This window comes from Myotis nattereri, assembly GCF_964212035.1.
Source record: "Myotis nattereri genome assembly, chromosome: 11".
Taxonomy (NCBI): Eukaryota; Metazoa; Chordata; class Mammalia; order Chiroptera; family Vespertilionidae; genus Myotis; species Myotis nattereri.
In genome coordinates this window covers 29,116,272-29,129,540 of record NC_138086.1, presented here as the reverse complement: position 1 = coordinate 29,129,540, position 13,269 = coordinate 29,116,272, and the positions used below count along the sequence as shown (strand labels likewise).

Here is a 13,269-nt window from a genome sequence, read left to right as displayed (position 1 = left end):
GGGAGATGCTGCCTTCAATTCTCTTTTTTTTGAGAGGGAAAAAATCTTTATTGATAAATAGGTTATAGTAAAATAAATAAAGTGATGTTTTTTGGGGGAATAAAAACTCTGAGTCTTAGTGTCTCTCCGCCCCGCCTCTAGCTCTTGGCTTCTGCCTTCATACTGGTCTCTTTGGATGATGAGGCCTTGGTGGACATGCCAGCCTTTGGGCCCTTGGGGACCTCTATCTTCCTGGGCAGTGATCCATGTACCATCTTGGACTCAACTGTCCTTAGGAGCAGCAGCAGCTTTGGCTTTTGACCCTTTCCTGGCCCCCTGGGAAGTGGCCTCTTTAAGGACCTTGTTTCCTGTCTTCCTTTTGGCTGGGGAAGTCACACCATTTTCACCCTTGGGGACTGTGGGTTTTGAGCTCCGAGTCCCAGCTTTGGTTTTCCTGTGGGCCTTGGCATCTGGCTGTCCTTTTTGCCTTTAACCTTTGACTTCCCATGGGGCCCGCTGGCACCAGGAGGGGCCTCTGTGGCCTTGTCTGGCTGGTGGGGGGCCTTCCTGGCCTTGCCCACTCTTGCCTCTTGGCCCTTGGTCTGGCCATCTTTCTTGGGGGCCTCCTCCTTGGTCTCACCAGGTCTCCGAGGGGCCGACATAGTGGCTGTCTTCCTGGAGCTGCCAGTGGCCCCCTGGCCCTGGAGTTGATGCACCTGTTGAGGAGGCCGCGCTGCATGCCCGTGTCCAGGGCCTGCTTCGGCAGGTACTTGAGCCGAATGGCGTCCACCGTAGGGTGCTTCCGCAGATGTACACCTTGATGGCCATCACCGAGGTGCCCTGGCGCTGCTCCCCCGCCTGCAGTGCCTCCAGCACCAGGCTCAGCATGGGAGGGTTGTGGCGTGGTGGTGGGACAGCATGATGGCGTGGGCCTGGCTTTAGAGACCCAGACCACCCAGAGGTGGAGGTTCATGGAGGTTAGTGAGGCCGAGGAGTCACTGGAGGTGTCACTGGAGGCCAAGCTCCCAGGAGCCATTGCACAAGCTGACACAGACACAGAAGTCCACCTTCTTTGGGGAAGACCTTTGTGTGGGGTCCTCAGGACTCCCACAGAAAGGGGTGTGAAGTCCTCTGAGAAACCATGGAAAGATCCTCAGAGCCAGGAACCCTATGTTCTGTTTCCAGCTCTGAACTAATTGGCTGTATGACCAAAGACAAATCCCTTCACCTCCCTGGGGTTGTTTCTGCATCTCTACAGGAAAGGGATTGGGCCCTGTCCGGGTAGCTCAGTTGGTTAGAGCATCGTCCGATATACCAAGAATGTGGGTTTGATGCCTGGTCAGGGCACATACAAGAAGCAACCAGTGAGTGCATAAGGAACTGGAACAACAAATCGATGTTTCTCTCTCTCTCCTCCTCTCTCACTCTAAAATCAATCAATAAAATTAAAAATAAAGGGGTTGGATTAGATGATCTCAAAGTTTTCTTCTAATGGTAGAATTCTATGCTTCTGTGCTCAGTACATTATGTTAAAATGAGAAAGAAGAGTACATACAAATAAAGTGTTTCCTTATATATAGAAAGTAGGAGCAGAAATCATGCTAAAAAGAAATTCCCTAGTAGAGTCTGGAATAAACATCCTATATAATAAAGAGGCAATATGTAAATTAACCCTCACACCCTCACAAGATGGCTGCCTATGACCAGGCCGGCAGGGAGGTTAGTGAGGGACGACCAAACAACTGAATAGCAGGCTGCGTGGGGTGACCAGGCCAGTGGGGGGGATGGGGGGCCATGAGGGGCGACCAGCTGGCAGGGGAAGTGCAGTTGGGGGCGACCAGGACAGCAGTGGGGGCAATAAGAGGTGACCAGGTTGGCGGGGGGCGGCAGTTAGGAGCGACCAGGCCAGCATGCAGAGACAGTGAGGGGCGATCAGGCCAGCAGGAGGCAGTTAGGGGCGACCAGGCAGGCAGGTGAGCAATTAGGAGCCCTCAGTCCAGGATTATGAGAGGGATGTCCGACTGCTGGTATAGGGAGCAGGGATCAGGCCTAAACCGGCAGTCAGACATCCCCCAAGGGGTCCCGGATTGGAGAGGGTGCAGGCTGGGCCGAGGGGACCCCCGCTGGTGCACAAATTTCATGCACTGGGCCTCTAGTTATTATAGAAAAAGCAATGAACTGGGAAATGCTGCCAAGTGAAAAACGGAAGACAAACTGTTGTCTTCACAGGGAAATTTTATTTTCCTCAATCTCGCTCCCAGTCGGTCTGTGACTTGGCCAATGATGACAGGAATGAAAGGGACATAAGTGTCTCTGCTCTGGAGAGAAGAGAAACAGAGACAAGACCACCATATGCAGACGTGGGGAAGAGGGAAGCTGCAGGGCTCCGCCTTGGAGAGTCTTGTCCTAAGGAATGAGGTGGCCATGTGCTGGGCAGGAGACGGTGGGACGGATGGAGACTAGAGGAGGATGCGCTGTCAGGGAGAGCCACGGGAAGTCTTTCTCTCAGCGCACCATCTAGAGGACAGGAAGTTGTAGAGCCACAGTGAGTACCAAGCTGATATCCAATGGCACCAGAATGCACTGACAGTCCTCACTGGAGAAGGCCAGGAGGGAGTGGGGATGGACACGGCAGGGGATGATGCTGGTTATCAGTGTGCTGATAACGTGAACTCTCAGATGTTACTGCTGACGAATTGCATCTCGTGTGTGTGTGTGTGTGTGTGTGTGTGTGTGTGTGAAGTTGATTAGATAATTCCGCCTCATTTTTAGCAACCTCAAACCATTCTCTTTCTGCCCCCAGCACTTTCTCTATTGGCGCACATGGGGAAGGGTCATGAATGGGGGGCTCAGTGCCTGGCCAATGGTGGGGAGTGGCTGGGTAAGTGGATAGTAAAACCAGTTATTTGAATGAAGGCGATCTGGCTGGAATTCAGTTCAGAAAAATTAGACTCTCTTTTTAGAATATCTGGTTGTTACTTCTGCTATTAGATTATTACTTTTGGATTACATTCCCTGCAGGCATGTTGGCTTGCTCTCCACTTAGCCCCTTTAATTTTTTAAGTTATGCTGATCTCCTGTAAATTGATCTTGTACAGCTGGACCTGTTATGCACAGTATTGTCTTAATCCCAGGTACAGAGCTAGGAGGACAAAGGAGGCCTTTTGTTAACAGGAATGCCCAGTTTGAAGGGGTGTCAGTGGAGTGCTTACGTCTTCAGTCCACAGGAGCCATATTATAGTAAGTCCTTGAGCCACAAAAGTGCCTCCCTGGAAACGTGCACGCACCTATGTGGTGGCTGCCACTGGCACTGTGCCCCAGACTTGTCTAAAGAATGGGAACAGTGGTGTTAAACACTAAATGTCAAAAACAGTGTTCTCTTGGATAATATTAGGGATTGATTCTGCTTCAAGCAGGTAGTTTGTCTCAAGACCTAATGCCAGATTTGTGTTATTACCTACGAAGTAGTGAGTTGTGGATTTTTGAGAAAATATATATATATATTTAATAGGAGAATTACTTGCTTAAAAAAAATAGTCAGGGACACAATAATTAGAGAAATGTGAATGTACTATCTCACTTTAGGTAAGTCATTGCTATAAAATATTGGATATAAAACTCTCAGGAAACTTCCAGAGGAATTGAAAACATACCTTTGTATTGTTCAAAGTGATTGTCTTCAATGGCCATCACAGGAAGGAAATGGCCATCATTTTCTAGATGTGCTGTGCACTGTCTCTTCCTTTGGAAAAATAAATAAAACCCTCCTGTGATGCTTCGTTTTCTCGCCGGCTGCTGCCCTGCTCCCTCCTTCCCTCTCTCCTCTCCACCAGCCACTGACATCCCAGTTCCAGCCCTTGCTTGGAATTCTGCCCCTTTCATTCCTCTGAAGTCGGTCCTTGGAGTCACCATCCCCTCCAGACGCTTCTAGGTCCTCCTCTCACGTGACCGCGCCACGATTCTTGAGACACTGTCTTCTCTTGAATTCTCCTTTTTCTGTTACCCTCCCCTCCGTTTCCTGTTCACCCCTCCGTCCTGCCTCAAAACCATTGCGCCTTCCCATGCTCAGACCCCACTTTATTGCCTCCCCTTGTTATGCACTGACCTGTGTATCTCCCCTCCCCCTACATTCACATTTTGTCCTAATCCCAGGACCTCAGAAAATAGATCTTATTTGGAAATCGGGTTTTTTCAGTGGTAGGTAGTGAATGTGAGGTCACATGCAGACTGGTGTAGGCTGGATCCCTAATCCAGTACGAGTGGCGTCCTTATAAAAAGGGGAGATTAGGACACAGACACACACGTGTGAACCTGAAGGCAGAGATCAGGTGCTACTTCTACAAGCCAAGGAAACCCAAAGATGGCCAGCCGGCCAGCAGCAACTCAGGGAGAGGCCTGGAATAGATTCCCCTCACAGTCCCCGGAAAGAACCAACCCTGCCCACACCTTGATCTCAGACTTTCAGCCTCCAGAATCATTAGACGATAAATTCTGTTGTTTAAACTACCCAGTTTGTGGTACTTTGTTAAGGCAGCCCTTGCAAGCTAATACACTCCTCTCTGCTCTCCCCGGCCAGTGCGGTGCCAATGTTTTGGTCTAGGGACCCCTTTATACTCTTAAAAATTATTAAGACACCTCACTCCCAAAAAACTTTGGTTTATGTGGAGTCTATCTACCAGTATTTACCACACTAGAAATTAAAAGTCAGAAAATTTAAAAATATTTATATATTAGCTCATTTAAAATATTACTAAGCCAATTATATATTGATATAAATACATATTTTTATGAAAATAACTTTATTTCCTAAAACAAACAACAATTTAGTAAGAAGAGCGACATTATTTCCTTCTGCAGATCTCTTTAATGTCTGACTTGGATTTCCTGCTGATTGTCTTTGCATACCTACTTCTGCTTTCCATCTGTTGCTATATGGATTTTTGTTGAGTATAAGAAGAAAATCTGGCCTCACGTAGGTATGTAGTTTTAACAAGGGGAAAATGTTTTATTAGCTTTTTCAGATGGTTGTATATATTTTTCTTTGATACCACACCAGAACTTAACAAGTAGTAATTTTTAAAAACATAGTTGCAATGTGGAATCTGAAACCAAATCAGTGACCTTTTCATTTAAATCCTTTGGCTGGTCATGTGCTCTTTTAATGAATCACTTGCCCATCATGCATAGGTCATTTGGAAAATATTAGTTCGTTGAGTTATGCAGATCTTCCCAATGTTGTCACATTTCCTTATACAACACATTTTAAAAATCACATTGATAAATATATGAAACAACAACAACAAAAACAAAAAATGAGACAAACCCAGAGACGTTTCTTGACCCTGAGGTCCTTGGAAGTTCAGTCTTCTCTCCACCTTTTAGATTTAATAAATGTTCTATGTAAAATGTTTAGAGTTTTTAGTGTTTCTTCTTGGGAAGAAAAAGGATTTGTACTCCATCTTTCCAGAAGCAGAAGTCAAAATAAATTTTTAATTAATCCTCACCTGAAGACAGTTTTCCATTGATTTTTAGAGAGAGTGGAAAGGAGGGGGAGAAATAGAGAGAAACATCTATGTGAGAGAAACACATTGATTGGTTGCCTCCTGCATGTGCCCGACCAGGACTGGGGATCAAGCTGCAACTGGTACATGCCCTTGACCAGATTGCACACGGGACCCTTCAGTCCAGGGGCTGACACTCTATCTACTGAGCCAAACCTGCCAGGGCCAAAATAATTTTAAAAAGTGAATCAAGCAATGTCACTCCCCTGCCTCAAATTTAACAAGGGTTCCCCAGTGCTATTAGAATAAAATCCAGGTTTCTTACTGGCTCATTGGGACCCCCACATGGCTTGGCCCCGCCTATTCTGACACACCTTACACCACCTCCCCGCCCCTCACATGCCCCAGCCGTATTGGACTCCTCTCTGCTTCTGGCGCAGGTTGCTTCTCATTCCATGAGACAGTGTCCTGCAGTGGTTGTAAGCAAGGACTCTGGTGTCAGGGGCACTGTGGTAGGTGACTTGTGTGACCTTGGGCAAGTCCCTAGCCTTTTTGCGCCTCTGTTTCCTCATGTGTAACATGGGATTGAGAATATCACCAATGGTAATGAGTACAGTTGTATGAGTACAGTTGTTGAGGAGATTAAATGGGCTAATACATCTAAAGTCCTTAAATGTATTCTGAAGTCCAGCATACAGGAGACGCACCATAGATATATGAGCTAAAGTGAGGACGTCACTCCCCTGCTTTTGCTTTGCTGTTCCTGCTGCCTGGAATACCCTTCCCACAGCTTCTTTTTCACAAGACAGGCTCATTGTAATCCTCTGAGCCTCAGTTCAAATGCTGCCTCTGAGAGAGGCCTTCCCTGACCACTTAGCTAAAGTAGCTTCCGTTTCTCTAACACCTATCTTTCTACCATGGCATTTTTTATGACCTGCAGCATCTGGCCAAGCGATTCCTTGTTTACTGTTGTCTCCTTCCAATGTGGCTGGGCCTGTGAGGGGCAGAGAGGTGGTGTACGGTGTGACAGAATAGGGAGACATGAGCTTCATGAGGGGAGGGAGGCCTTGTCTCTCTTTACTGCCTTGTCCTCGGAGCCCACACAGTGGCACAGGCTCTCAGCACATTTTGAACAGATGAAAGAATTCAGGCTGTTTACAGTTACACACCGTAAACAGTGCCGCAGTAGACATTATTGGAGTTAAATTTTGGTTTACATTCTTAACATGTTTTTATTTTTTTAGGATGAACTTTCTCCAGTGGAAATGTAAATTGCCTTTCAGAGAGATGTGCTCATTTATAGTCCTGCCAGGGTCCCTGGAGTGTGCTGGCCGTTTGCACCTTCACCTTGGGGCTTTTGGAGAGAAAAAAGCAAACTTTAACCTCTCCTGCCCAGCCGTGAGCTCACTGGGTGAGCGTCGACCCATGAACCAGGAGGCCCTGGGTTCGATTACTGGTCAGGGCACATGCACAATTTGTGGGCTCGATCCCCAGTAGGGGGCATGCAGGAGGCAGTTGATGGATGATTCTCATCATTGATGTTTCTATCTCTCTCTTCCTCTCTCTTCCTCTCTGAAATCAATAAAAATATATTTAATAAAAAAGACCCTTGATTTAAAAAGAACCTCTCCTTTATGCTTCCACCCTCTAAACAAATATCTAAGATCTTTATATTTTGCGGTAAGGACCCTGAGGCGTGGTGGTTAAGAAGCTTCGCCAAGGTCACCTGTGGTAAACAGCAGTTTGGCTCTGGACTCTGCTCTTGACTGTCAAGATGTACTTTTTCTCTGTATGTTCCTCAGTGACTCCTGGGCACGGGACATTGGAGAGCTAATGCGCCCAGGCTGAAGGAAGACACAGCAAACCCCAGCTGGGTGAAGAGCTGCAAGAGAGGTGGGCAGGGGGAGGGTCAAGAAGCGGGCGACACTAGTTGGGGCAGGGGCTCCTGCCTCCAGAGCTCATCTGCCATTGCGTTTCCTCTGCAGTTTCCAGTTCTAATCTCCCTGCCGGCTCTGCAATCCCGAGTTCAGTCTCTGGAACTTTGCCCAGGTGAGTGTGAACTCTTGAGTGGATCTGCTCGGCGGGGCTGGGTGGGTGCCAACAAGCTCTGCTGCTTCTTTTTTTTTTTTTAATTGATTTTTTTTCTTTGAGAGAGAGAGGGATATGAACACTATTTGTTGTTCTACTTGTTATGCATTCATTGGTTGATGCATTTATTGGTTGATTCTTGTATGTGCCCTGACTGGGGATGGAACCGCAATCTTGGCATAAGGGGACGATGCTCTAACCAATTGAACTGTCCAGCCAGGGCAAGATCTGTTTCTTAAGAAACCCAAGCAGGACTTTTCCTGCAAGGTGTGATTACAGGCCGCCTGCTCCCTCAGAGGTCCCAGTCTCCACTGCCCCAGGTTCAAAATCCTGTGTCTGAGCTAATGGTTCCCAAAATGCCTGCACCCTGCTCTTCTCTGCTGCCTCTAGGCCCAAGTTTGATTTCTCACCCTGTGTTTCCAAAGCAATGGTTCTAATTTGTTCACACATAAGGATCACTTCAGGGGCTCATTGAAAAGGCAAATCTCAGATAAGCTGGGAAATTTGAACACCAACGGGATATTTGATATTAAGGACTTATTGTAGAATTTTAGGCGTGACCCTGGTATTATATATAGAGTTGTCCCTTGAGCAACATGGGCTTGAACTACATGGGTCCACTTATACATAGACTTTTTTCAGTAAATGTGTACAGTACTGTAAATGTATTTTCCCTTCCTTATGATTTTTTCCTGAGGATATTTTTTCCATTGATTTCTAGAAATAGTGGAAGGGAGATGGGGGGGGGGGGGACAGAGAGAGAGAGAGAGAGAAACATCAACGTGAGAGAGGCACATTGATTGGTTGCCTCCTGCATGCACCCCTGTTGGGGTTGGGGAACCTGCAACCAAGCCACCTGTCCTTGACTGGAATCGAACACTTAACCCTTCAGTCCATGGGCTGACACTCTAACCCAGGGGTGGGCAAACTTTTTGACTCTTGGGCCACAATGGGTTCTTAAACTGGACCAGAGGGCCGGAACAAAAGCATGGATGGAGTGTTTGTGTGAACGAATATAAATTCAAAGTAAACATCATTACATAAAAGGGTACGGTCTTTTTTTTCAATAGTTTTATTCATTTCAAACTGGCCGGATCTGGCCCGCGGGCCATAGTTTGCCCACGGCTGCTCTAACCACTGAGCCAAAGAGGCTAGGGCTGATTTTCTTTTTCTTTTTTAAAAATTATTTATTGATTTTAGCCCTAGTTGGTTTGGCTCAGTGGATAGAGTGTGGGCCTGCAGATCAAAGGGACTCGGGTTCGATTCCAGTCAAGGGCACATATCTCTGGTCAGGTCTCGTGCAGGAGGCAACCAATCGATACGTTTCTCTCATATTGATGTTTCTCTCTATCTTTCCCTCTCTCCCACTCTCCCTCAAAATCAATGGAAAAATATCCTCAGGTGAGCATTAGCAACAACAACAAAAATTATTTATTGATTTTAGAGAGAGGAAATAACATTTTCTTTTTTTTTTTACATAATGAAAGGTATATTTATTTTCTTTTACATTCAGTATTATTTTGTATTAGTTTCAGGTGTACAGCATAGCAGTTAGATAAAACATTTTCTTTCCTCTAGCTTATTTTAGTGTAAGATTATAATGTATGATACATAATATGTGTTAATTGCCCTAACTGGTTTGGCTCAGTGGATAGAGCATCGGCCTGCGGACTCCAGGGTCCTGGGTTCGATTCCGGTCAAGGGCATGTACCTTGGTTGCAGGCACATACCCAGTAGGGAGTGCGCAGGAGGCAGCTGATCGATGTTTTTCTCTCATCGATGTTTCTAACTCTATCCCTCTCCCTTCTTCTCTGTAAAATATCAATAAAATATATTTAAAAATATGTGTTAATCAACTGTTTGTGTTCTTGGTAAGGCTTCAGGTCAGTAATTCTGGGGGAGTCTAAAATTATATGCCAATTGTCAATTACAGGGTAGGGGGAGGGGAAGAACAGAAGGGTTAGCACTCTAACCTCTGAGTTGTGTGTGTCTAAGCACATACCTAAGTGAATTAATCCTTATCTTTTAGAGATACATACTAAAATATTTTGAAAGAAATAATATGATGTATGGGATTTGCCTTAAAATAATCTGAGACAGGTAGAAGCATATAGAGGATATAAAATTGAACAATTATTGATGCTAATTGGTCTGTATATGGGGTTCCTCATACTGTTCCCTGTACTTTTGCAGATGCTTTAATTTCTCCATAATAAAATGTAAAACGTAAAAAAAAAAAAATGCCCCCAAACTAGAAAGCACCCCTCAGTCTGGACTACGCTTTGCAGGTACCCCAGGTGGGTGCATGTGGGGCTCTGTCCACCCCACCTGGAGAAACTGCTCTCAAAGCGGGGTAATGTGAGCTCAGGTGGTCCCATCTCTGGACCAGAAGTGCATCAAACTGGCTCACTCGTCTGCTCTTTACCCCTCCACCAAACAAAAGAGAAAGACACGATCTTCCCGTGTGACCCTGCTCTTTTCACCTGGGTCACGTGGACACAGAATTGTAGCCATGGGGTATTTATAAAGATTTGTCTGTCTATGCTCCTTTCAAAGTAAAGTGTTTTGGAAAATAATTGTCGATAGGATGATGCGTGTGATTTTTCTTCTTTTCCAAATTATTTTTTTAAATACATTTTTATTGTTGAAAGTACTACATAGGTCCCCCCTTTCCCCAAAACTACTTTTTGCTATTTCATTGTTACCGTGAAAAGGAGTGCTTGGTGTGCTTAGTCCACACATTGGACTGTCCCAGGGCCCTCCTGAGGCCTCAAGAACCCTCTTCCCAAACCCTGTACTCACGGTGGGGGAAAGGGTACATCACTTTCTGTAGAGAAGACAGTCACTGCTTCCAGGTCAACAGAGGACACAGGTGGGGGAGGGAGCCCAGGAGCGGGTGTGAGCAGGCCTGCGGGGCAGGTCTGTCCTCACCCAGGGCGGTGTTGATATAACAAGAGCTGCCTCAGGGCGCTGCGGGAGCCTGGGAGGAGAAGCACCAAGTCACTCCCTGTGCCTCTGCAGGGAGGCCACCTGTGGATTCCCCAGCCAGGCGCGGCCCAGCCGCCCGGCAGCTGAAGCTCCTGCTCAGGGGTCGGTGAAGGAAAGAAGTACCGGAGAGCTATACCCCCGCCAGCTCCAGCCCCGGTCCAGGACCCGCTCGGAAGAAGCTGGGGTAAGAGCTGTGCTTTTTGGTCTGCACGAAGCCAGTGTCTTCTCTTTCTATAAAAACATTGCTGTATTTATCAGAAAGGGCAGTATGAAAAGTTGATTCATTTTGGTGTCCAAAGGCAAAAATAGGGGAGCAGACTATGCCTTCTGGAGGGAGGGGAGATGTTTAGCTTCTAGTCAGTAAATCGTAAACATGTTTTGAGCACCAGCTTTATGGTTGAGCTAGACTGGTGAGAGTGAAAAACATACACATTTCTACCCTCATGGATCTTTCTGGCGATTGGACCAGACAGATAGTACGTAACCATAGAGGTTTGGTATTCTGGGGGCATATAGGAGGGGGCTTAGCTCACAGTGTTGTTGGTGGTCAGGAAAGACGTATGGAAGAAGTGGTTCCTTACACTGAGTTGAGAGGAGTGACAAGGTGAGCTGGGATGCAGGGCATATGGGATGGGAGGAAAGGGTTGAGTTTCTAAATGCAGGGGGAAGCATAGACAAAGGTCCTGAGGTGGGAGGGGACTGGGGGGAGAAAGTCCATGTGTCTGCAGAGCAGTGAGGAGTCAGAGGGGAGGCAGAGGCCAGGTCAAGGGAGTTAGACTTTCTCCTGGGGGAAAATGGAACAATGGAAGGATTCGAACAGGAAGGATAGACTCAGTGTCTCCAAACAGTAGATACTCCACGTGTTACAGAATGACGTGAGGAAAAGGGGCTGACTCTGGCCGTGAGACAGTTCTTCCAGAAGGTAGGACTTTGGGGAAAACAATGTGGTTTGGCAGCAGTAGGGCGGTCTAGAGGGTCTTTGATGGAAATACAGTCTAGATAAATATCCTTATTCCATAGAGAGAACATACAGATTTATTTCATTTCTACTGACTATACAGGGTTCTGCTGTATCAGTATAATCATCTCCCTGTTGATGGATATCTATCTAGGTTAGATCCATTGATTATAATTATTATATACAATGTTATTAAAACTTCCTTGTGGAAATCTTGGGTCATGAATGTGGGGAATATAAAATTTTTAATTGAATTTATTGGGGTGACATTGGTTAATAAAATTGTATTGGTCTCAGGTGTACAATTTTATAATACATCATCTATACATTGTACTGTGTGTGCATCACCCCAATTTCTAGTTTTTAAATCAGGAGTAGTTCCTGTTGGATTTTTCCCCCTGTGGGTTTCATTTAGCTCAACAGAAAAGTTTTCATCATGAGGTTTTCACACATTTGCTACCTCCAGTATCTTTGTCTCCTGCAGACAAGGCTGGGTCAAGATGGCGTCTGTGTTTCGAAGTGAGGAGATGTGCTTGTCACAACTATTTCTCCAGGTAGAGGCTGCATATTGCTGTGTTGCAGAGCTTGGAGAGCTTGGATTGGTTCAGTTTAAAGATGTAAGTACTGCCCTAGCTGGTTTGGCTCAGTGGATAGAGTGTTGGCCTGCAGACTGAAGGGTCCCGGGTTTGATTCTGGTCAAGGGCACATGCCCAGGTTGCAGGCTTGATCCCAGTGCAGCAGGCATCAGATCAATGATTTCCTCTCATCATTGATGTTTCTATCTCTTTCTCTCGCTCCCTCTCGGAAATCAATAAAAATTAAAACAACAATAACAATATAAACAAACAAACAAAAGATGTAAGTACTGCATTCTTTTGAGGCCAGAGGAAGGTGGAGTGGGTATTGACAACCCTTTCATGCCACTTCTTGGTACTGAACAAATTGTAGGAAGCAAAGCCCTGAGCTGGAATAGATGGCATTCCACGGTTTTAGTCCTCAGTCTAGGATTTGCGATAACATTGGGCAGGTGACTTCCTAACATGACCTATCTTCTTCCATGTGTATTGTTTGATCTGAAAGTAATAAAGACCAATGTACATTAAAAATAATAGACCCTATCGCTCTCTCCCTCTTTTTATATTTTTTTATTATGACAGTGTGTTTGGGCAGAAGGGATTCTCAACGTGTAAATTCACTTCAGCTTCCCTCTTTAGTGTTTTATTCTTCTTCTTATTATTTTTCTGTCCTGCAGTTAACATGGGGATGCAGGGATGTTTTGGAGCTCTAATGCAATCACTACATGTGAGATGCATAATATTCTATTTTATGTGTAGCAACTTCAGAGCATTGGATATATCCAATTGCACGTGGATTACCAAACCTTGTTCCGAGGAGAATTCTTCTTGACTTGTCTGTCCCAGGACAAAGTATCCTGGAGTCTACAGTCTCCTAAAGTGACATTCCAGGACTACTGCCTGGAGTGTGATGTTAGGCATCAATTCCAAGAGGCGGTTTAGATCCTCCTCAAGCCATTTTGAATCCAATTTAGAACACTGGTCTCTACTCTTCTTTACTGCCTCACCAAGGTCAAGATCAATACTAACCTCCTGCATGGAAGGATTGACTTGTTTGCGTCCCTAGTCCCTAGCACAGGGGTGGGCAAACTTTTTGACTCGAGGGCCACAATGGGTTCTTAAACTGGACCAGAGGGCTGGAACAAAAGCATGGATGGAGTGTTTGTGTGAACTAATACAT

At 45.8% G+C, this 13,269-nt stretch overlaps 1 protein-coding gene and 1 pseudogene across 5 annotated transcripts in view; one reads left to right on the top strand and one right to left on the bottom strand.

Moving 5' to 3' along the window:
• The window catches only part of ATP6V0A4 (ATPase H+ transporting V0 subunit a4), a 64,891-nt gene that overhangs the window by 13,051 nt on the left and 38,571 nt on the right, over window positions 1–13,269 (top strand). For 3 of the 4 annotated variants that reach the window (XM_081102318.1, XM_081102317.1, XM_081102319.1), the window contains 4 exons: window positions 7,283–7,373; window positions 7,466–7,529; window positions 10,590–10,740; window positions 11,999–12,131. In XM_081102318.1, coding sequence (XP_080958444.1) covers window positions 12,015–12,131 — 117 coding nt within the window. In that variant the 5' untranslated portion in view covers window positions 7,283–7,373; window positions 7,466–7,529; window positions 10,590–10,740; window positions 11,999–12,014. The remainder of the gene's footprint in view (window positions 1–7,282; window positions 7,374–7,465; window positions 7,530–10,589; window positions 10,741–11,998; window positions 12,132–13,269) is intronic. The other variant, XM_081102320.1, reaches the window with a different exon arrangement.
• LOC308527343 (histone H1.8-like) lies at window positions 262–867 on the bottom strand (annotated as a pseudogene). The gene has a single exon. The product of its transcript is annotated as a histone H1.8-like (transcript).